Here is a 25,384-nt window from a genome sequence, read left to right as displayed (position 1 = left end):
TTTTATTTTATAACATTCTCATTAAGAGAATTTTTAACATTACTCTCTACATTATCTATCATTGCCTCAGTGAGGCTAGCATTCTTAACAGACTATTGATTCCTGTAAGCAGTGCTGGAGTGACATTTTGCAGCTAAACTCAAACTAAAGATGGAGCTTATCGAGTACAATAGTCTTATTTTGTGTCTGAAAGGTGTCTGTGATAAATTACGCTGTTCACTCATTTGAATTCAAACAGAATGTGCATATAAATTTTGCCCTTTTTACAATAAGAAGTTCCACTCTTTCTAAGGAATTTGATGTCTAGGAGATATGCATTCCTGCCACTGTGTGGTGTAATGTCTTGGCTTATCATTGCACATGACTGCTCACTAAAGGAATAAATAAAACTGTGTTTATGTTGGTTTTATTGGCATTTAGAGGATCACATTTGGCAATTTTGAACATGTACAGTTAAGCCCACTGTTTTATTTCTCTGTGTTATAGGGATCATGTGTGAATGTTATCGGATTCTTTGTGGAAGTTAAAATACTGAACCTTTATGAATCCAGCATAAAACTGTTCACAATTAAATATAAAAATCTGACACGCAGAATTCTGACTTTTTTTCTTCTGACAATGACAGGTAGTGTTATAGAGGATTTGTGAATTTCTCAAAGCAATACAGGAATGTTCATGTGATCGGGAAAATTTTATTTTTTTTCTCTCTGAAGGAAGGAAATGTATACTGTGGCTTGAGGACATGTCCGAAGCTGACTTGTCCATTTCCAATGACCGTCCCTGACTCTTGTTGTCAAGTTTGCAGAGGTAATTCCAACATCTTTATGTATATTTTTAGAATAGATCTTAATAATTAAAACTTTTGCCTAATTTTACTTCAGGTTTGAAATGTATCAGATTTACTGTATTACAACCTCCACCTTGCCAGTGCAAAGATAAATGCATTACCTCCAACATTCGCAGATAAGCAACCCCTAATGTTCATGTAAATTCTCTGACCGAGAGTTTATATTTGTAGCAACTGTTGAGCAGCTTGAATTGTTCATGCACCCGCCCACCAAATCTGACATGAGTTTAGCCTTAATTCATTTCACATCTTTAGAGGACTAGCAACTTCGGTCAACTTTGCAATGACCATGATGGAAACATTTTGCTGTGGTTTAATAATAAAATTATTATTTCAAAAATTCTAGGCCCTCGTGCCCTATTCGTTTTTTTATTTTTTAAGAAAAAAACTAACATTTAAAAAAATGATTTCAATTTTAATGATTTTAAGATATTTCTTGATTTCAAAATCCATTAAATTATGCACACAACACATAGCTGGAAGGTGTGGGTTTGGAGTACGTGAAGAGATGGGAGAGGTGGGTTGCAAAAATTCCAGGGCAGTTTTGCCACACTTACTGTGGCACTGGAGACCAAAGTTCATCCCACTTTGGAATCCAAGATCTTTCAAGCCAGTAAAATTTGCATTTCTATCCAAACTAGGTAAGACTGTACACAGGGTGACTGTAGACTATAATCTCAGACACGGGGATAACCCCAGCAAACACTCCATAATTCATCTCTTCGGCTTGACATTATTATGATGAGTGCAAAGCAGAACTTATTTCATTTCTCAAGAATGTTTGTCAAGTACTCTTCCATATACAGCAGTTTGTTTCCTGTTTCTGAAAATCTGTTTTCAATAACAGGAGAAGGAGAGTCCTGGGATACAACAGATGCAGAAATATTTCGGCCACCATCCAATAGAGAAGCGGTATGTACATAAAGAAAAAAACAGAATTCTTTTCACAGTATATGGCATCTTCCACATTCCAAAATTTACTTTTTTCAATGTTTGCTTATTCATACATTATTAAATACATTAATTTTTACAATTGTGGAAAACTTAACAATAATTTATAGTTATCCTTGACTAGTTGCTCCATCAACTCATGGATAATCTGACTGCAGGCATCATGTACCGTATTAAACTTGTATTTCTGTAGCACTCTTGACACGCAAGACATGGAAGTAAGGTACTTTACAGCGAGTAAAAGTGACGTAGGTTCTGAGCAGGTAGAAGAAAGACAAAACCACAGAAGTTATTTACTGGAGCCAATGTAAGATTTGTCAAAGACCAAATTTTTAAAGCAATGCAGAATCACAGGGCAAGGGAAAACAGCTGAAAAAGGAGTTACCTGCTGTAGTGGACTAAAGTAAGTGTGAGCAAGATGTCAGACGAGAGGAGGGTACTGATAACTTGAAGCGGATTGAAAAAGATTGGGGACATCTATAAAAGTGCTATTAAAGTATAAAAAGTGATGTAAAATGAAAATGAACAAACTGGGAAGGAAAATGGCAGGAGGGAATTTGTATATTGGACTTTGTGACAACAAAGCCATAGGTCATAGCATTCTAAATATGTTGGAACATATGGAAAGTGGAGGCAAGACGACTCAATGGCAGAAGATAAACTGGGCATCCTGAGCAGACACAGAACCACACACAAATTCTGAATGAGAACCAAAAAGTGAGAAAAATATTTTGACAAGATATCTGTGTACTCCAGCCTATGATTCACAAACACTGCTGTATCTTCATGTGCTGGTGCACTACAGATTGCCCTCAATTGCTTTGAGGGCACCAGTTTGAATTGGACATTCACACCAACCAGAAAGGATTTCAGATTTATTAAACTCTGCAACAATGTCAAATACCTAGGATACAGCCACTGTTATATGATTCTTACTAATTCACTGTGCTCTCAATGGTTTGGACTACTACACTAGACCTGGGGATGTCTGCTTGGTGACAACAGCTGTCTGCTAATGACATGGCCGACTCATCTTGGAACCTTACCTCAGAAGGCATATAATAGACGTCCGTCTGCTACATTCTATTGTTTGAATAGACCTGGAAGTGTTTTTGGTAAAGTCCTCTGATGTTCTTCAGATTAATTATGGCTGGTGCCATTCTACCAAGCCAACAAAAGATCATAAGACATAGGAGCAGAATTAGGCCATTCAGCCCATCAAGTCTGTTCCAACATTCCATCATGGCTGATCCTGGATCCCACTCAACCCCAGACACCTGCCTTCTCACCATATTCTTTGATGCCCTGACCAATCAGGAAACTATCAACTTCCGCATTAAATATGGACCTAACTTCCACTGCAGTCTGTGGCAGAGCATTCCATTCACTGTTCTCTGGCTAAAATAATCTCTGTTTACCTCTGTTCTAAAAGGTCGCTCCTCAATTTGAGGCTGTGCCCTCTAGCTCTGGATACTCTCACCATAGGAAACATCCTCTTCACATCCACCTTAACTAGTTCTTTCAACATTCGGGAGGTTTCAATGAGATCCATCCACCCGCCCCCCCCCCCCCCCCTTCACCCCCTACATTCTTCAAAATTCCAGTGAGTAGAGGCCTAAAGCTGCCAAACGCTCTTTATATGTTAACTTCTTCATCCCAGGAATCACCCTTGTAAATCTGCTCTGGAGTCTCTCCAATGGCAACAACATCCTTTCTGAGAATGTTGACAATACTCCAAGTGTGGCTGGACTAGTGTCTTATAAAGCCTCAACATTATCTCCTTGCTTTTATATTCTATTCCCCTTGAAATGAATACCAACATTACATTTGCCTTCTTTACCTCAGACTCAACCTGGGCAAGCTCCTCTCTGTAATTCCACATGCAATACTGATACATCTGACTTGTGCTTCTTCCTCTCAAATTGCAGTATGAATTCAATCATATTATGATCACTGCCTCCAAGGGTTCCTTTACTTTAAGCTCCCTAATAAGATCTGGGTTATTACACAACACCCAGTCTAAGTTTTCCCTGACAAGGCTCAAACACAAGCAGCTCTAAAAAGCCATCTCGTAGGCATTCAACAAATTCTCTCTCTTGCAAACCAACACTAACCTGATTTTCCCAATCCCCTTGCATATTGCAGTCCCCCATTACATCTACTGTAGGCTCACATTTCGACAGCCACTGTCAGCAGCAGCTACAGAGACAGGAAGAAGAGGAGAAGGAAGACCACATCTATATCTGCTTTCCACCTGTGTACCCAGAACTGTAAGATGCGTGGGCATTGTTGGAATACTGTTAACTGTGTGAAGATGCTGCAGGCAATGTAATTTCCAACCCTGCTTAATGGAGATCATTTGTTGGTGAGTTGGTGCAGGGAAGGAGGGTTTACATGAAGCACTTTGTGACATTGGTGGTGTGGTTAGAAGAAAGGGAGATGTTATGTAGAAAGTATATTTCTTTTTCTTTTCATATTTGATTATAATGGAAGTTTTCCAAATGATCATACAGTGATTCAGCTTCTGTCATTTCATGGAGACACAAGGGTCTGTGGATACTGGAATCTGGAGCATAAACAACCTGCTAGAGAAACTCATGGTTTGTGCAGTATCTGTGGTAGGAAGGAAATTGTCAATGTTTTGGGTCAAAGCCCCACATTGGAGTCCCTTTCCTCTCACAGGTGCTGCTCAGCATGCTGAATTCCTTGAGCAGATTATTTGTTGCTTCTGTCATTTTGTGTTTAATTGCCTTTGAGTCGTTGGATAGGTTTGCAAATTTATTTTGAATTCCATTCTCCAAGAGGTTGACATACTCAATTCTAAAGTGAAATTATTCAATAGAATAAACAACAAAGAAAAAGAAATGGAGGCAGGCAGGATCTGAACATTCAGGCCAGAGTTGCTAATGCACCAAATTTAGAAGTACCATGCATGCTGCTCAAAGCAGTAACTGTTGAAAGTCAGGTCAGTTTTTTTTTACTAAACTGGGAATATCTTGGCAGAACACAGTGTAAACAAAGATTATGTTGAAATCTTTCCTGAGCAATACTGTGCGCACATGTAAGGTTTCTGGTTTAACACCCTAGCAAAATCACAAGCAAAACTTGTTTACAAAATGAACAAAGCTTATTGAAAATAATTTAAACACTCTTAAGATCCAGAGTTCGCAAAGCAATCACTTTTATTTGACCAATTTAGAGCTAAAAGGGGAAAACTCCAGCCACAACATACTAATATTTTGTATGAGAAAGCTGAAATGGTCAATAAGAAGTCAAATAGGGAATTTAGAAGTTCTTTGTGGAACCTATTGTGTCACTGTGTAAATTGTATAGATGCATTCAAGACAGAAAGCATTTAATTGAGTGACAATTAAGCTGATAGTTTGATGAAGAATAAACTCCAGTGAGCACTAGTGAGACAACATGCCTTATTTCTGTATTTACTACGTATATACTCTAAGTAACATTAACTAGGTAAATAAAAGAACTTGTACTTAAGCACCTTAGGGTGTCTCAAAAGATTCTTTGGCTAGTGATTTTTTTTTACCAAATTAGCAATCCTGAGGTCGTAACTTGTCTAAGGAAAATGGAAGTTCAAATCCCAATTAAGAACTTGTGAAGAAAAATGTAAGAAGTGTCCATGAAGATGGCTCTTGGGTATATTCAAAAAACCCCATAAAATAGCAACACATTTGTCTATAAATTAAAGAGTTTCTGCAGATGCTGGAAATCTTGAGCAACACACACAAAATACTGGAGGAACTCAGCAGATCAGGTAGCATCAATGGAGGGAAATAGACAGTCAGTGTGTTGCCTAGAAATTAACCGGCTTTTTGTGTGTGTAGCCCAGAAATTTATTGCAATTAAAATTGTGCACTTTATTGCTACTGTGAATGTTGTTTCTGTTGAATTTCTGGACGGCTGTCTCTATTGGGTCTCACCTAAATGTAATCCCAGTTTCAGATCGTTGTATGATCATTTTTTAATATTCATCGATATGCAAATCAGCATGTTGTATTAAACAGAGGATGATTGACAAATACAGACCTTGTCAGTAATACCAACATTTTGATAATGAATGATTGGTGGAAAGAGTGATGTTATCTGAAGCACAAAGTGCACAATCTTTTGAGAGGGAGTCAAAATTAGGCTACTTTGGTACAGTTTATTGGATGTAAAATGACTACAATTGTGGTCATCCTTGCTGACCAAAATCCTGTTTTCAAAAGTACAAGGAGGAAATCCAACCCAATATTGGTTTTGGATACCGTGCAGCCACTTGCAGTAGTTGTGAAGGTTTAGTACTTGCTTTAGGCTGAAACAAGAAATATTATTATGAGAAATACTACCTTGAAGGTCTCAAAGGCTCCGCAGACAGATCTCTGCTATCACAGCTTGGTGATAACCATGAAATGTGCAGCTTCTTCAGGGCTGTTGACCACCTAAGGTCCAAACACCTAAAACTTGGCTGGCTGGGAGTCAAGAATGGCAGAGAACTTATCAAGGAGGAAGAAGAGATCAGTGACTATTGAATGGAGCAATTTGAGAAACACCTCAAAGCAGGATTCTGTCCTTAACACCAATCCATCCAGCAGAGTATCAAGACTGCAGGAGACAATCAAGAAAAGTCCAGATATCAGTTGGGAAACAACTCAGGAACAGTGAGGCTGAAGCTTTATAATGATTGGTTATTGATCAGTGCATAATCAGTGGGCCAAATGGCCTGTTTCCCTTCTGTTTCTTTCTATATCTCTGGGATTGTTGGTGACTATAATGGTCTGAATTGATCAGACCCAAACTATTCAAGTGTCCAGGAGATGTGCTAATAAATGTACAGGCACAACAAAGTAACTTAAGCCTAATTTAAATAGAAAGCACAAATAAACCACATAAAATACTACATAGCAATTCACAAAGATTTCAGGGCTCACGATTCTTACTCAAAACATGATTGTTGCTGTTGTTGGGGGAACTTCAAATTCCCTCTCACCTGTGAAGCTACCCCTTGGTCATAGGCAACGAATGCGTTTTCTGGGCCTTTGTTGAAGTCCAATGAAACCGAGAAAGGCACCCCAATAAATACAACTTTTACAAGCACAGAGCAACCATGAGACAAACTTTTTGATCTCTTGTTCTCACCACAGCCTATTTTTTTTTTCAAACTCACCCTGTGTCCTTTAATACAATGTTCAATATCCCCTCAAAAATTAGACATGTAATGGTCACTGCTCCTCCATTGGTCCACCAATGTTTTGGACACAACATTCCTTTGGACTTGGAATTTTCATTTTCAAGAATGGGAACAAACATGTTAGAGTGGGTGGTACCTGCTGCCTGTTACAGGCAAAGTTGTCTCCAGGTTCCACTCATCTGTGTCTTCTCAATAGCCAAAGACAACTTTCACAAATCACTATGCGATTGCATCCATCCAATGGCACAATCGAGATGATCTTCACCATAAGGTAACATCAAAAGAAATGCAGGGCGTAACAATGACTACAGTACAATCTTTCTTGATCTCTCAAAAGCCTATGACTGTCCTCAAATTTCTCTGCTACATGAAGGCATGTGAACCATGGTCTTAGCAAGCCCACAACAGACCAAATCTTAGTCCAAACTGATATAATTAGAGGTGACTGAAAGTCTAAAATTTAGGAGCACACAAGTGGCAGATGCCAGATACTACAAGCACTTTATAAATCAATTCAGAAAAAATATAGCGTTCTGGGGGACCAGTGATGATATTGGAAAGGAATGATGCTTAAATTCAGGGCAAATAACTTGCTATCATATCTTTGAACTAATGGCATTTTATCTTTGTTGAAACAGAGACATTCATATCCACGGACACATTATGAATCTCGGGGAAATTTCGGAAGTTCTGTTGCCAACATGCCCAGAGTGTCCAGCTCCAGGAATCACCTCAGATTGTTAACTGACCCTCAGCAGGGATCTGGCACCATTGTGCAAATAGTAATCAACAACAAGTATAGGCACAGCCGAGGTAATGCCTTTTGCCAATTGGTTAACAATTTTACTTTCAGCCAGTTATCTTTGTGTTTGGGATCAGCCTTATTAAAGTCAGCATGCAAGTTTCTCTGTGACAACCAGACCATTCACTAGTAGGAAATAGGTCTGACTGGCAACTCCTCTGTTCTGATCCTATTTACTAAAGCATTTTAGTGTATTACCTTCCTACTAATTGGTAATGTGACGTCTTAGGGAGAATAAAATGTTAAGTAATAGTGCTTTATTACTAAGATTTGATTGGTCTCTCCTTGAACCTTTAGGATAATCAGTAATTTTCAAGAGTTCCAAAAACTCTATATAGAAGGATAGAATCAAGTATAGAATCTTCTTCAGTTACCATGGACTGAACTGTTCTTGTGCTTCCAGTGTGTGTCTCGAATGGAAAGACCTACTCACATGGAGAGTCGTGGCATCCAATTCTGCGCCCCTTTGGACCAGTCGAATGTGTGTTGTGTACGTGTAACATAACCAAACAGGAGTGCAAGAAGATCCATTGTCCAAATCCATATCCGTGTAAAGATCCACAGAAAGTCAATGGGAAATGTTGCAAAATTTGTCCAGGTAAAATCTATTCAATTTCATGAAATCGAGCATGATTGAACGTTAACTTTAGAGGCTGAGATTCTTGTATTGGTATACAATGGGCTGTATAATGCTGAATTCAGCCCGTGTTTGTCCCTCCTCAGGATGTACAGGGCAAATCAAGCTGACCCTGTGCTCCTGTAAGGAGTTCACTAAGGCTACAGCAGTGAATAGAACAGATGATGTTCCACTGAAGCCTTGACCATAAAATATCCTGACAGCCTTTGACAAGAAGGAGCCCTGTGGAGGCTATGAAAGCTCCAGTACAATTTGTCTATGACATTAAGAAACATTTAAAGAATATTAGGGTTGTTCCCAATAATTTAATAACAGAATGTGTTTAAAAAAGTAAATCAATCTAAAGACTAAGGAATAATTAAAAACAGTAGAATAAAGTAATAAGTACCTAAAAAACACTGATTTTGTTCTCCCTCCAGTTACTTCTCAGTGCAGGTGGCCTATGTACTAGACCTGTCCATTCACCTCCTCCCTCATCTCCATTCAGGACCCCAAACAGTCAACACTTCACTTGTGAATCTGCTGGGGTCGTCTATTGCATCTGGTGCTCCTGATGTGGCCTCTTGTGCATTAGCGAGACCTATTGCAGATTGGGAGGCTGCTTCGTCGAGTACCTCTGCTCCATCCGCCAAAAGTGGGACTTCCCAGTCTGCCGAACATGTTAATTGCAATTCCCATTCCCATTCCCATTCCCATTCCCATTCTGACATGTTGGTCTGTGAACCTCCTCTTGTGGCAAGATGAGGCCACCCACAGGCTGGAGGAGCAACACCTTATATTCCATCTGGGATCCCCCCCAACCCCCCCAAACCTGATTTCTCTTTCTGATATAAAAATAATTACTTACCCCTCTCCTGTTCTTCTATCCCCCATGCTGGTCTCTTTCCTCTTCTCAGCTGCCTCTCACCTACCCCATTCCACTCTCCAACCCTTTACCTTTCCTACTCACCTGGCTTCACCTTTGACTTTCTAGCTATCCTCCTTCCCCTCCCCCCACCTTTTTTATTCTGGTGTCTTCCTGCTTCCTTCCCAGTTCTGGAGATCTGGTCTCGGCCCAAAAGTCAACTGTTTATTTATCTCCATTGATGCTGCCTGACTTGCTCCAACGTTCTGTGTGTGTGTTGCTTTCGATTTCTAGCACCTTCTGACTTTCTTGTGTTTATTTTGTTTTGCTTACCCTTTTATGTTTATGTAACACGGCTGAAATTCAGATAGGTTCTCCCACAATGGGAGAATAGTTGATGAGGCAGTGGAGAGCCAGGCTTCCTGCTTCAGTGCTGGGGAATGCCAACATGATCAGGCTGTGCTTCTGGAGTCTATGTGCTTCTATGTATGGCCAAACAGGAAGAGTATATGTCCAAAAGAATCTATGGAGAGGAATAAATAGTCCACATTTTGGGCTGAGAAACTTCAGCAATATTTTTGTGCTGGCTGTTTTCGTTACCCCGGAGATTGAGAGATGCTGTGATCTGGCTCCACGAACTGCAGTTTCTCTCCTGCAGCCGCTGCTCTCGTAAGAATGTAGCCAGGGAAAGAGTAGGCAATGCGTGGTCAAGTGGTTAAGGCGTTTGCTAGTTCGAGCCTTGGCTGAGGCTGAGTGCCTTGAGCAAGGCACTTAACCACACATTGCTCTGCGACAACACCGGTGCCAAGCTCTATGGGTCCTAATGCCCTTCCCTTGGACAACATCAGTCGCGTGGAGAGGGGAGACTTGCAGCTTGGGCAACTGCTGATCTTCCATAAAAAAAACCTTGCCCAGGCTTGCACCCTGGAGACTCTCCAAATCCACGGTCTATCAAGACTAACGGAGGCCTACAGCCAACGCTTAATGATGACACCAAAACTGAATCCCTGTTCTTACTTAAATGACCTTACATGAATATAACAAATTTACCAGATGTTCTTTGAAAGAGGGAATCCTAAACTCTTTTTGACAGAGACTAAATGAAACACCTTTAAACGAATATTCCTAGTCTGGTGGAAATGGTGCCAAGTGAGCAGCCAGCAACCTGGATAATATCATTTAGTTAAGATGGTAACATCATTGAGATGGTGACACCAAGTTTAATGTTCATCAGAGCCTAGAATGAGTGGCTACTAAATAAAGAAAAAGTTTATGCTAAGAGCTCACCTCTCAATTTTGTTCCTGCAGTCCCAGAGGTATCGGGCTTTTCTCATGAGGGCAGTAAGGAAGTGGAATGCAGTGAAGAGACTGTTCTTGTTTACGAGTCACTCTTCACACAAGAAAGTGATTCTCAAAAGTACAGCAAGAAAATTGCTATAATGGCTGACGATCTTCCAGATGTAGAGGTCCATGTCTGGACTCCAGTAAGGGGTGAGTTTGATGCCAATCAATCAGCTTATTTAATCTACGTATCTATCTTCATCTTTCCGAGAAGCAACAAGGAGAAAATTCAAGTATGTCATTTTTTTTCCAGAGGTTGACTAACTTGACATGATTCAGGATTAATGTCAGATTGATGAAGAATTTCTTCTGTGTGGATAATGCCTTACTCATTTTTAAAGAGTGTTAATTATTGGTATTGTGTCATCTTACATGTGTGTAGTGTGCCAGCACAAAACTTCCCATGGAGCAGCTTGAAGTATGAACAACAAAGACAAGCTTCTGACTTCTGGCCTCAGTTGAAAATTTCAGAGCAATGTGTTCTCACACACAACAGGATTTAAGTATTTTATCTCTAATTTAGCAGAAGATTCAGCTGTGTACTTGCCAAACCTGTTTGCAAGTATTGAGTGCTGATTGTACTGACTTTCACATGTTTAGTTCCAATGATTTCAACTGAGTTGGGGAGGGGAGCAATACACATACCAACTAAAGACCGAAGCTTTGCACGTTCACATTCCGTTTGTGTCCACGAGTGATTGGGATTGAAAGTTATCTTTGAGAAAAACAATTTTTTGTGACTTGTCATAGTTACTTTGCATCTTCTTCTTGCTGCTTTTCCCATCTCCTGCCAGCAGTGGAGAATGAAATCCATTTCCACATAATCTGACACAATGCAGAAAGGAAAGGTCCTGATAGAGTGGACTTGAAGAGGATGTTTCCTATCATGGGGGAATCTAGGATCAGAGGGCACTGCCTCAGAATAGAAGGACGTCCCTTTAGAACAGATGAGGAGGATCTTCTTTAGCCAGAAGGTGGTGAATTGGTTATTTAAAGCAGAGGTTGATAGGTTCTTGTTTAGTAAGGGTGTCAAAAGTTACAGCGAAAAGGCAGGAGAAAGTGGTTGAGAGGGGAAATAAATCAGCCATGAAGGAATGGCAGAGCAGACTCAATGGGCCAAATGGCCTTATTCAGCTTCTATGTCTTATGGTCTCATGGAAAATGATATTGTTAATCTGCCAAACAACAAAACAAGATGCTGAGCATATCCACTGATATCTCTGCCCACCACAGCACCCATGAATCCCAGATTATTTTCAGGATTCAATAGTATTTTTCTCAGAGAGTTGTTGATCGCGGACAAACACTCTGTTGTCCCCTTGCTTCACTTACCACAACTTGCAACCCGCTGACAGATAAAACCTGCTGTGGGATAGTGGATCTTAGTAAGCTGTGCAGGCAGATGGGCAAATTCTATGGAGGCAAAGGAGGTATTTCTTCAATTCCTGCACCCCTCCTGCACTCAGCCCTTCCTCCAAAAGTCTATAAATATCCCAAATTGCCTAGCTTTCATGAGAGCAGTTTCCTCAAAGTTATGTCTCAATAATGTTGAGAGAATGATAGAAATGCACTGTGAAAAATTGTAACTGGGGCTGCTTCTCAGATTATGGTTTACTAGTTCACTGGCCTCCTGTCTAGTTTGTACATCTACAAAATGTTGAGATTCATTAATTGCTTGGAAGTCCCATGATATTATTCTCTCTTGTTGTCCTTGCTTCATCATTACCTACTACCTGTCCCATAAAAGCCACATGAGTAGTCTGGAGCCCCGAGACTGCTGGAAAGATATCTGAACCTGAAAATGGTTTGGGTTTTCTATCGGATGGCCAGTATGGCTACATTGCCAATCCTCCATATTCTTCCCTGATATAAGGGAGACATTGAGATATTGGAAGTATTGTGAAATAAATAAGGGCAAGTGAGGTTGTGATGGTAAAGGTAGGGGGGAGGTTGGAATCTGGTGATATCTTTTTTCTATTATGCACTTTTATAGAATTATGATCCTAAGAGCACATCCCCAAATGTGGGAGTAGATGCGATAATAGGTAATGAGAAAAAAACAGAAATATGAAAGTAAGCTTGCCTTAAGCATCATTAGAAATGGAAGAATGCAAAAGCTCCTTGTGAATATGAAGATAAAACCATTGTTGTAAAAGAAAGGGTTAACACTGGAAACATCAATGATAAGAATTGACAAATGCTTGGTTGAAAAAAAAAAGAAAACATCCGTTAAAAATTAGAAGATAATTTCTATTTCTATTAGAATAGAACTTAAATTAACAGGTGATCAAGATAGTAGGAAATTGACTGATCAGCCAGATCATCTTTAGGATGTTGTGAGCACGGAATATGTAATATGAAGAAAGTTGGACAGCATAGACTGCAGTCAAGAGTAATTCAGCTTAGATGTTTGGTGTGAAGAGTAAAAACAAATGGGAAAGAGTATAGATCATTGAGAAGATAATTCATTAATAGCAAATGATAATGTGGAACTATAACAATAGTATTTGAGAACCATGATGACAGTTTCTTGGATAATAATATAATATTTAATCTTGTAGCACTAAACAGTACTGATTCAGTTTGAGGAAAATAATTTAAAGGATAGCATTTTGAAGCCCAATGTTCTGTGAATGCAAAAAAAAAACAAAACAGTGGAACAGTTATTCTGGAAGTTCAAAGTAAATTTATTATTGAATTCATATATGTCACCATATACTGTACCACCCTGCGATTCATTTTCTTGCTGGCATTTACAGGAAAATAAAAAAATACAATAAGATTTATGAAAATTTTTCCCATTGAGAGTAGGGGAGATTCAAACAAGAGGACATGAGTTGAGAGTTAAGGGGCAAAGGTTTAGGGGTAATACGAGGGGGAACTTCTTTACTCAGAGAGTGGTAGCTGTGTGGAACGAGCTTCCAGTAGAAGTGGTAGAGGCAGGTTCGATTTTGTCATTTAAAAAAAAATGGGATAGGTATATGGACAGGAAAGGAATGGAGGGTTATGGGCTGAGTGCAGGTCGGTGGGACTAGGTGAGAGTAAGTGTTCGGCACGGACTAGAAGGGCTGAGATGGCCTGTTTCCGTGCTGTAGTTGTTATATGGTTAAACCTATAAATAACCAAGACTGACAGACAAACTGTGTGTTATTTGTACTAATAACCACATGTTGGACCACAAATTTCAAGCCTACAGGTAATAAAATAAACAGCAGCATCTTCAATTTTAATTGACTGTCAATTGTGCAAAGCTACCATCCACAGGATTATGATCCAATGCTTCTAAGTCAGAATCCCACATAAATGTTCAAGGATGCAAAGGGGATCTTGCAGTGGCTATGAAAGTTAGGAATGAAGAGTAAGTCTTTATTTTAGATTTCCAGTATCTGTGGTGGTTCTTTTTATTAAATTTTGATTTTCTGCTATATTTCTGATTGATTACTTAATTTTGACAAATTAATGAGAAACTGCCACTAAAATCAGAAGACATGTCACAACACTGAATATGATCAATGGAGAACCATCAGAAAATTATAGCATCTAAATAACCATGTCAGTAATGGAAATTATAAAAAAGGTTCCTTATCTGCCAAAATAGCAAAAGTGGAAATTATGTTTGAATATTCATCCCTTGTGATATATGTTACTTAAAAGTAATTGGTACAATTCACCAACTGTTTGAATATCTTTATGAGAAATTCAACCGGTAATGGCTTCATATGATCTATTTTCCATGTGACATCTAGCAGGAAACAAAAGGATTACAAGGGTGAGACCGAGGGAATTCCAGATAGACTTCTAGAATGTGTATCATAGTGGGCAGCGTAACGTTGTTACACGCCAGCTGTAAGATCGGGGTACAATTGTGCCACTGCCTGTAAGGAGTTTGTACATTCTTCCCATGAATTTGTGGGTTTCTGGGTGTCTGGTTTCTTTTGGCATTCCAAAGACGTGTGGGTCAAGTAGGGTATAATTGGACGGCGCAAGATCTTTGGACCCAGGGAGCCTGTTACCACACTGTATCTCTAAGTGATACAGAATAAAGCAAAATTCCTATTTTTTTAAGCTGACCCATCAAGGTCAGCTTTCATTTTATATTTCTTACCAATAAAACAGAGCCCATTGAGTTCATGCTGGCTCTCAAACAAATCCCATTAGTCTCATTCCCCACTTATTTCCCTGTTAACTTTTCTCACTCACATGGGCATTAACTCTCCTTGATTCTCCTACATTCAACAGCACCAAGGGCGCTTTACTACAGCAGCCAGTCAACTTACCAACCAGCGCATCCCTAGGATGTGGAAGGGAGCCAGAGCACCCAGGAGGAACCCACATGTCCACAGGGAGAACTTGCAATTTCCACACTGACCACTAGAGCTGAGCTATGAGGCAGCAGTGCCGTGTGCTGTGTTTCTCTGTTACCCTCCAGCACCCAGTCCTTCAGATGCCTGAGTTCAAATCCCATCAGGGCACCAAGTGAATTAAACTTCCGTCAAATAAGTCTGAAGTAAGTTGCAAAGATGGTGACCGAGCGATGGAAAATAGGAAAATGCTAGTCAGGCAGCATCTGGAGAGTGGGAAACAGAGTTAACTTCCCAGCAGAGTGAGGACATGTTAGAAAATGGGCATGCGGGCATGTTTCAAGTTGTTGTGAAGCAGAAGGTGCAACGAGAACAAGTGTGTAGACCAAGAGATGCTATGATGCTGCTGCCCGCTCAGAAAGGATTTGATAAACGAGGATAGAGGAGAGAGACTAAAAGGTAATGTAAGATCTTTAAGAAATAAAATACTGCAGTTATTGTAAATTTGAAGTAAAAAAGGAATACTAGAAATTACCAGCTGCCGAGAGAGAAAAGCAGAATGTGTGGTATAGGGTTGGTAACATTTCATTACAAATGATCAGTTCTGAAATAAATTGGAATGGCTAGTTCAATACAGTGTCCTAAAGGTCAGAAGATCTGGCACTGATCCTTAGGATTACGTTGGGCTTTATTGGTACAGTGTGTGAGCTCAGAGGCAGAGGTCAAGTATGGGAACATGGTGGTAGATTACAGTGAAAGGCAATAGGAAGTTCTGTACATTGATGAGGAATATTCAGTCAGTTGATGCATTTCAATCAGTGTTTGGTGTCTCCACTGTGGAAGAGACCATATCATGAGTATGAAATGTAACACAGCAGATAGGACACATGAATCAGTGCTTCACCTGAAGGAATGACAGATCCCAGGGAAGTGTCAGGGTCAGGAGGGAGAAGGTATTGTGTTTGATCTAATCCATCTGTCCTATTAAGGTCCTTCAGGTTAGGAAATATGCTATCATTACCTACCATGGCCTTGATGTAACTCCAGAACAATACCAAGGCAATTGAAAGCAAACTGACCAATTAAGATATTAATTTCATAGAGAATAAGAAATGGGTAGTAAATGGCAGCATTACCAGCACTGGCCATTACCCATCAATATATCTGGAAAATGATCTTGGCTCATTTTCACGCCCAATGAGTTCCCCAGGAGCTTTTTAACCCTCACCATGCTGAAGTCTACCATATTTGAGCAAATGTGAAGAGATACACTTAGTGGCCACTTTATTAGGTACACCTGCTTGTCAATGCAAGTATCTAATCAGCCAATCATGTGGCATAAACTCAATACATAAAAGCATGCAGACATTGTCAAGAGGTTCCTTTGTTGTTCAGACCAAATATTAGAATGGGGAAAAAAATGTGATCTAAGTGGCTTTGACCGTGGAACGGTTGGTGGCAGACGGGGTATTATGATTATCTCAGAAAGTGCTGGTCTCCTGGGATTTTCACACACAGCAGTTTGGAATTTACAGCGAAGGGCATGGAAAACAAAACAAAATCATTCAGTGAACAGCAGTTCTGTGGGGGAAATAATGAAGGAGGTCAGAGGAGAATTGCTAGGCTGGCTCAAGGTGATAGGAAGGCGGCAGTAACTCAAATAGCCATCATTGCAACAGTGGTGTGCAGAAGCAGTCCTGAAACACAACACATTGAACCCTTAAGTCGATTGGCCACAGAAGCAGAAGTACCATGAACATACACTCAGTGGCCACATTATTAGGTATAGGAGGTACCTAATATCGTGTATGCGAGGAGATTTTGTCTAATGCATAATATTGTGACTGTTCTTTCACATCATTTGTCACCTTTCACAATAAAATACACTGAAAAGCATTCACACTAGTTAGAAACTTGCTGTACTACTTTAACACGACAATTTGATTCCTGCATGATTAAATGCCTTCGTTAGCTTACGTGTTTAAAGTAAGGGAAGTGTATGGAACTCTTCTATTCCAAAGATGGAACGTGGTGATATAAAGATACTGTGGTCTCGTATTTGAAGCCAGTCAGTTTGAAGCAGCTGACCGGTACAGTCAGGGATGTCAATGCAATGCCACAAATATGCTCTCAAATTATTTTAATGACCTCCAGAACAGCATTTCTGCAAACAAAGTCGGTTTGAAACTAAATGCTTCAATGCACATAAATTTGTTTTACAGTCTTGTAAAACCCTGGTAGTGAAAGATGGTGACATGCAGTAAAGATATCGTTTTTCATGGTACCACCCTCTTTATGTGTTGCCAGCTGAGTGTTAGTAGCCACACAGAAGCAAAGTGCGGCACGCATCCTTAAAATAGATTTATACCTCATTGGGATAGGATTGCTTCGAGATTATTTAATTCTGTATAGTTTCCAAAAAGTTTAAAATGGAACAGGGGATTATGGGCATAAGCCTTTAATGCAGTATGCAAAACTTCTGGGAGCTGGCTAGAGCCGTACAATGTACTTCTTTTAGTAAATGATGGGAAATGCTAGTGACCAACAGCACCAGCTGGCACGGTGCACCACAGAACTGTACAATAGGGTAGTTGTGCCCACTGCTTCCAAAGCAACTAGTTTGGTTACACTGGGATTTCAAAAAGTTAGCAGCTCAAACTGCAGCGTTCCCCTGCTAATAGGGAAGTTAAAGCAGAAAGAAGGTTAACTGGCTGCGATTTTGCTGCTGCCTAAAGCTACTGACTGCAGAACACCAAGTGGAAGCAGTTTCTCACCTACTGATCTTCATGATAAGGAGAGTAAACAGAATAATAAAGAAAATAATTACCAATTTAATTGAGCGCCTCTGAATTGATGGGCTTTTGATTATTAAAATAATAAAATGAAGCACTGTTAAACCATTGAACAAAAATTGGTGTGTGCGCATGTGTGTTTTATGTGGCTACTTGGTTCTGTGAAAATGCTGTAATAACTGAAGCTTTTTGCCCATAGGAGTGTTACATCGCTCCCATGTATCTTGATGAAACAATATTTTTAATCCAGGGAACCTGATACCAGAGGATTATAGAGAAGTTTTCACAATTATAGGGGGCGGCACACTAACGTAATACTATTGCAGTGCCAGTGACCCAGATTCAGCCCTACTGCAGTCTGTAAGGAGTTCGTACGTTCTTCTTGTGACTGCATGGGTTCATCCAGGTGCTCTGGTTTCCTTGCACATTCCAAAGACCTACGGGTTAGTAGGTTAATTGGTCACATGGGTGTAATTGGGTGGCACAGGCTTGTTGGGCCGGGAAGGCCTGTGACTGTGCTGTATTCTAACTAAATAAAAAACAATACAAGATATATTGCTTAGGAAGAAAGGAAGAATGTAAATCATGAATGGTACATTTTATAATTGATACTCAGTGAGTTCAGCCCCACTGTTGAAGGTACTGACTTTAAAAAAAAGATATTTTATTTTACAGTATGAGTTTGTATATTATCTGAAAATCATGGTGTTCATTATTTTCCACCACAGGTGTTGTACACCACATAAGCATGGAGAAAATACCAAGGAGAGACTTTGAGAAGCAGGTCAATCTTGGATTTTTCAAATTTTTCACACGGACTACTCAGAGTAAGTACAACACCTCAAAGCTTTCAAAACGCCATAGCAATGGAGTAAACTACGTGGGAACACACTGTTTGACATAGCAGAGCTTTATAAAAATAGCCACTTCTTGACTAGCAGAGGATGCCATTGCTGTTTTCTGCCACGAGTAAGCATAGAAATTTGTGCGCAAAATGTGTGCTCCGTTTGGCTGTCATGCTCAACTGGAAGGATCGTCAAAAATATTGGGATGTACTTGCTTTAATGAATCATCATTGCGGTTCTCTCCCACTGCCACAGCTATGTCAAGAAATTGCTGGATTTCCACTCTCTCTGATGACTCATGAATGTCTGTGATCAATGGCATGATCATCAAGCGAGGTTTTAATTCTCGGATGAGAGTGAGTTTATTCAGTTTTGTTGGAACTGCCCTCAGCCTGGTTAACATGAAATATTTCTTCACATTCCCAGATAGATAGGTACAGAGATTTCAGGGAAAAGATATTGCGAATTTCATCAAAATTTGCAGCCAAGAGAACAACTTGTTTTCTTACTAAATTTCAATAGAGAATTCAGGTGAAACTCTTTTATTCAGGGAGTTGAGAGTATGGGGCACTTTGAAGTAAGGTATAAGTAGTGTTACAGATGTAAACACTTGAGGGACAAAGGACTGGGAGATTATGTAGAGTGGTCTGACAGAAATAAACTTGTGTACATCTTAAACAATGATGAGGGGCAATCAGATAAAAAAGACTCTATGCTATAGACTGTAAAGTCATAGGGTTAAAAAAATTCTTAAATTTTACTCCATTGCTTTATTTAAACATTTTTATTTAGTTCTCTCACTATCAACTATCTGCTTAATGAGAGTTGCAGAAAAGTAAAGCACATTGACATCTTACATTTTCTACCTTCTTAGGTCGATGGAAAATTTTCAAGGAGGGTGAAGAGCAAATCAGCGAGCAATGTATGAACGAAGGATGTAAAGCGGAGTTAGAAGACTTGCTGAAAGTTTTACAACTGAACAAGTCAGAGAAGGCACACTGCTGAAGTAGGGAGGAATAGGGGTGGAAGAAGGTGAGGAGATGCAATGTTAGATGAAACAATTCTGTTCCTGGCCTGTAGCTGGACTGCAGTGTGGCTCTGTTGAAAGCAAGAGCACCCTGAAGAAGAAGAAGAAGACGTGTATCACAGGAAAAAGTTACGAAAGTGAAATCTTTGTACATTCTTTCTTTACAGAAAGTGCCTTTGGAGATGAAAAGAGAAAGGAGGGTGGGCCGAGCATGTATTTATTTGTATTATAAAACACTATTGAAATTACTTATGTGATCTTAATTCTTAGAGTGCAATTAGCCTACCTACCAATGTATGTACATTACTATCCATCACATGTAATGCATAACTTGATTGTATGTAAAGTTTCTTTCTTTATCAAATAAGCCTGCAAAATACATTGACACTAACCTTGAAGGCATTTGTACTTTATTTATGTACTGACGTTGTTTCATGCTTCTTCTTTTTTTGAAACTAATAAAATATAACCAGTCTTATAAAGTTTGATTCTTTTGTTATCTAAATGTTCCCAGAATCATAAATAGCATGACACTTCCTGGCGTTTTTAGAGCCATGCAGTCTTATAGAAATACTTTCCGCCTGTTACACCATTGGCATTTAGGGCAGTAATGAAGATCCTCCATCTCCTGCAGTGTTCAGGGCTTCCATCATCATGTCAGTAGCTTCCTCTCGGTTTTCACTACTGTCAGTCATGCAGGTCCCGGGTGGAGACTCCGGAATACCATCACACTCAGATGTAGAAGGATTCTTCTTTGCTGTTTCCATGACAGTTTTGTTTTATCGCTCAGGGTTGTTAGCCCTGAAATGAACTCTGAAACCTGGAGGACCAATGGACCACTCTTTGTCTGTCCTCTACCCTTTGACCTGTTTGGCATGGGTGACCCTACCAGAAGCCAAATCATAAAGCCCTGACTCCGGCCAACAGCCAGTAGCTCTCTGGGTCATTGAGGCACGCAGGCCTACAAACCACGACAAGGTTGTGGTCCTCTTGGAGGAGTCTTACAGAAGTAGTCTGGAAACATGCTCTTCAGTTCAACCAGTCAAGACCAACTATTAACCACCCACTTACGCTCACTTACTTTAAAATTATGAGGGGGATAGATAAAGTTGACGTGGATAGGCTTTTTCCATTGAGAGTAGGGGAGATTCAAACAAGAGGACATGAGTTGAGAGGGGGCAAAAGTTTAGGGGTAACATGAGGGGGAACTTCTTTACTCAGAGAGTGGTAGCTGTGTAGAATGAGCTTTCAGTAGAAGTGGTAGAGGCAGGTTCGATTTTGTCATTTAAAAAAAATGGGATAGGTATATGGACAGGAAAGGAATGGAGGGTTATGGGCTGAGTGCAGGTCGGTGGGACTAGGTGAGTGTAAGCGTTCAGCACGGACTAGAAGGGCCGAGATGGCCTGTTTCCGTGCTGTAATTGTTATATGGTTACACTCATACTAATCCCAATTTTTATTCTTACCACATACTCTCAACCTCTCCCACCCCTGTCCCCCCTCACCCCCCACCAGTTTTAACCACTTGGCTAAATGCTAGGGACAATTGACAGTGGCTAATTAAACTATCAACAATATGGGAGAAAATCGTAGCATGGAGGGACTCTACATAATCAAAAAGAAAATTTGTAAACCCCACACAGACCCCAGGCCCGGATTGAACCTCGATGTCTAGTATTGCGAAGCAGCAAATCCGAGCTTTACCGCTGTGCTGGCCTATTCTTCATTGTATATATAAAAAAACAGAGAGAAATCATTTAGGCTGACATTTGTCTTACAATTACTTTGATGAAAATTTAGCTTTACTTGTCACATGTAAATTGAAACATACAGTGCAATACGTTGTTTGTATCAAATCAAATCAGGGAGGATTGTGCTGGGCAGCCGGCAAGTGTTGCCGTGCCATTTTTGTTCTCATATCATAAATTTGAATGTGGTTTCAATATTTAGGATTGTGATAAGTCCAAGAAGCTGGCTGCACAACTCTGGGTGTTGAATCGCCTGATATTTTACTCGTTCGTTATGTCCCGTGTCGTATGATGTGGGCGATCGCGGTCTGGACAATGATTGTTCCTGGCAAAGTTTTCTACAGAAGTGGTTTGCCATCACCTTCTTCTGGGCCGTGTCTTTACAAGCCAGGAGACCCCGGCTATTATAGAACATAGAACATAGAATAGTACAGCACATTACAGGCCCTTTGGCCCACAATGTTGTGCCGACCTTCAAACCCTGCCTCCCATATAACCCCCCCCTCCTTAAATTCTTCCAACTATCAATACTCTTCAGAGATTGTCTGCCTGGTGTCAGTGGTCACATAACCAGGACTTGTGATATGCACCAACTGCTCGTACAACCATCTACCGCCTGCTCCCATGGCTTCATGTGACCTTAATTGAGGAGCTAAACAGATGCTTCACCTTGCCCAAGGGTGATCTGCAGGCTAGCAAAGGGAAGGAGTGCTTTACACCTCCTTTGGCACGGATGTATCTCCATCCCGCCACCCAGATATTTTACTAACTGTAGCAAAAAGTTCAGATCAAAGCTCTGGTGTTCTGCCACATCAAGTTGTGAATAGGACGAGGAACCTCCGTGAATACCTCTGCCCATGTCCAGGCTTGTTACAAACAAAAGGCAGTAAGATTTCCATCTGTCTTCATTCAGAGTTGCTACTCCATCCCAGCCATCTCCAGAGTTCACCAGCTTGAAAGAAACCAGTCTTCCAGCTGACTTGATTCACCCAAGAGATCTAGAAATGACTGAACATAGTGGTTCTAGAAATGTTTGCATTGAAACTTTGTTACTGTGCTGCCGCAAAACAACAAATTTCACGGCGTATGCCAGGGATAATAAACCTTATTTTGATTCTGAAAGCTTGATCCAGAAAAAGCCACATCATGAGTCACACTATTCTACTGCTGCTATAATATTGGCAGAAACTTGTCAACATGGAAAATTCAGTTTAGCAAAACCAGGACAAATCCAAAATAATACTTTGCTGTCCCAGCGCTCTCAATTGTCAGCAGGGTGATGAAATGTGCCTCTGACAGTGGTATCAAAGTGTATTCACTCACCAGTAGTCTGCTCACCATTGCTTAGGTTGTGCTTTGTCCGTACAGCTGATTTCCAGTGCTCAGTTCAGTCTTAATCCAAACATGATCAAGGACTAAATTCTAGAATTGGAATGAGAGTGAGTAGCTTTGAGAACAAGGTGGCATTTGACCAGATCTTTAAAGAAACGGTAGTAAAATTGAATTGAGTGAGAAGCCAGGGGAAGTTCTCACTGGTTCATTTACCAACATGAAGAATGATCACAATGAGAGATGGAATTAACATCTCAGCTAGAAGGAGAATGCAGGAGTTCTCGGCAGTTCCTAAGTCTGAATGTTCAACAGTTTCAACGATGACTTTCTCTCTGCCACTGGAAATGACACGATTTTATAATAACTGCACAGTGTTTTCTTTAATCTACAATTCATTAGGCAACTGAACAATTCCTGCATACATGCAACATTTAGTTTTAGGATTATAAATGGTACATTACATTAATGCTACTCAAATACTGACAACAGCCAGCTCCAGCATCCGGCTTCCCTCCATTTCAACAGTATTATCATTGTTAAATCATCTTTGATCAAAGTCCGAGGAGCAGTGTTGATCTAAAGCATAATTGGAGCAGCCACATAATAGAGCAACTGTTCTTGCAGCAAGAGGCTCAGTTGACCCCTACCCCCCAAAATAAAACAGAATTTGATGGAATACTCTTCATTTACTCAACAGTATCTCTATGTAACACCCGGGGAAAGGTTTCACTGCTAACATAATGGTCTTTCTGTAGAAGCAGTGTTTGGGTTATGGTTAGAGATAACGGGTGCTTTGGAATGTGATCTGGGTCCTTTGTTCAGCAAGACAGGAAGAGAGATGACGCTGGAGAGAACCAGTCATAGGATTCGACTTGGTGGGAGACGGTGATTCAATTGAACAAGGTGCTGGGATCTACTGAGGACCAATGAATATGTGTGACTTTTGGAAGAGTTGTGCTCCAACTGGTGCACATTCGACTGTTTAATTATAATGGTCCCTTTTTGATTTTTCTTTCTTTTCTTTACTAACCCTTTGGTTAATTTAAGATTCATAAATATAATTCCTTTAATCGTTTGCAGTGTGCTGTCTGTTATTTCTTGGCACTGATTTGTAACAGGGTTGCAGATTACACAGCATCCACACAAACCGGGGTCTCAATCTCTCGGGTTTGGTGGGACCGGAGTGGGTGTTCCCTAGATTTACGCATCCAAGGAAACCAGGGTGGGGGGGGGGGGGGGGCATTCCACCTGAATATTCAAATCTAAAATGACAATTTTAATATACAAGTTTGAATGTCAAGCCCTCAATAATACTCAATGCTGCAAATGAGTTCAGAGTACTTGAAGGTGATAGCTTAACAACATACTGTCATGACAACAACCTTTCCCTCTGATGCACCATCAATAACTCTCGGAGACGAGAAGAAGAAAGAACAAGCAGCAATTGACCACCACACTACATCCTGGAGACTGAGCCTTTATCTCCAATCGCCTTTATACCGGGGTCCGTGGGAGGAGCCACAGGAGCAGTCAGCAAGGGGGGCGTGTCCAGACAGGTATATGTAGTTCACCACACCCTCAATGCAAACAAAATATTGACCAGAAAGGGGGGCAGTGCAACAGCTTCTGTCTACATCAAAGGTGTTGAGGTTGAGAGGGTTGAAAGCTTGAAGTTCTTAGGTGTGAACATCACCAATAGCCTGTCCTGGACCATTAACTTTGATGTCACGGCCAAGAAAGCTTGCCAGAACCTCTACTTCCTCAGGAGGTTAAAGAAATTCAGCATGTTCCCCGCGGACTCCTATCAATTTGTATCAACGCACCATAGAAAGTGTTCTGTCTGGATGCATAAGGGCTTGGTTTGGCAGCTGCTCTGCATGTGACCACAAGACACTGCAAAGAGTTGTGGGCACAGTTCAGCATGTCACAGAAACCAGCCATGGACTATGTTTATGCTTATTGCTGCCTTAGTGAAGCAGCCGGCATGACCAAAGATTCCACCTACCCCAGACATTCTCCCTTCTCCCCTGTCCTATTGGCAGAAGATATAAGAGCCTGAAAGTGCACACACTAGTCTTAAAGAAGCTTCAGTCTCACTGTTATTAGACTTTTGAATGGATATCCTGTATGATAAGATAGACTCTTGGTCACAATCTACCTTGTTATTTATTTATTATTTTTGCAATACAGGTGTCAAAATGGTTGTTGTAATGTGTCTAGTGTGGTACTGTAGTGGGTAGTGCTAGTTGCTCTCACTTTCGGTTTCCACCATTGGCAGTCTTGCGAAAAGGAGAGCTGAATGTGTAAGTCTCTCCCTGCCAGTACATAGCCCCTCCAACAGCAAGCCTCATGTAGTGCGACATATGGAACCTGAGCTCCTTTTGTCTACAGAGGATGGGGAGGAGGTCTGGCCCCTGTACAGGTAGTACGGTGTGTGGACAAGCCCTGGTACTTGTGAACCATAACCACTGCCTTGTGGGCCTCAGGAGAGAGGAAGGCTAATCTGGGGTAGGAGAGAGGAAGGAGAAGGAGATTGCTAATCTGGAGTGGAGCCCCTAAATCATCTAATCACAGGGCAATTTACAATGACCAATTAACCTACCAACCAGATACGTCATTGGGCTGTGGGGGGAAACTGAAGCACCCCCCAGAGGAAACCCATGTGATCATGATCACAGGAAGAACCTACCAACTCTTTACAGGCAGTGGCTGGAATTGAACCCTGG

General features: G+C 40.6%; 1 protein-coding gene across 2 annotated transcripts in view; it reads left to right on the top strand.

The window, feature by feature from the left end:
• The window catches only part of chrdl2 (chordin-like 2), a 51,757-nt gene extending 31,697 nt beyond the window's left edge, over positions 1 to 20,060 (top strand). For both annotated transcript variants that reach the window (XM_073057967.1, XM_073057966.1), the window contains exons 6-12: positions 714 to 807; positions 1,695 to 1,759; positions 7,628 to 7,802; positions 8,195 to 8,389; positions 10,581 to 10,763; positions 18,435 to 18,533; positions 19,426 to 20,060. In XM_073057967.1, coding sequence (XP_072914068.1) covers positions 714 to 807; positions 1,695 to 1,759; positions 7,628 to 7,802; positions 8,195 to 8,389; positions 10,581 to 10,763; positions 18,435 to 18,533; positions 19,426 to 19,556 — 942 coding nt within the window. In that variant the 3' untranslated portion in view covers positions 19,557 to 20,060. The remainder of the gene's footprint in view (positions 1 to 713; positions 808 to 1,694; positions 1,760 to 7,627; positions 7,803 to 8,194; positions 8,390 to 10,580; positions 10,764 to 18,434; positions 18,534 to 19,425) is intronic.
• Positions 20,061 to 25,384: the final 5,324 nt, after the last annotated feature.

Source organism: Hemitrygon akajei, chromosome 10 (genome assembly GCF_048418815.1).
Source record: "Hemitrygon akajei chromosome 10, sHemAka1.3, whole genome shotgun sequence".
NCBI lineage: Eukaryota > Metazoa > Chordata > Chondrichthyes > Myliobatiformes > Dasyatidae > Hemitrygon > Hemitrygon akajei.
This window is presented reverse-complemented; position numbering and strand designations above follow the sequence as displayed.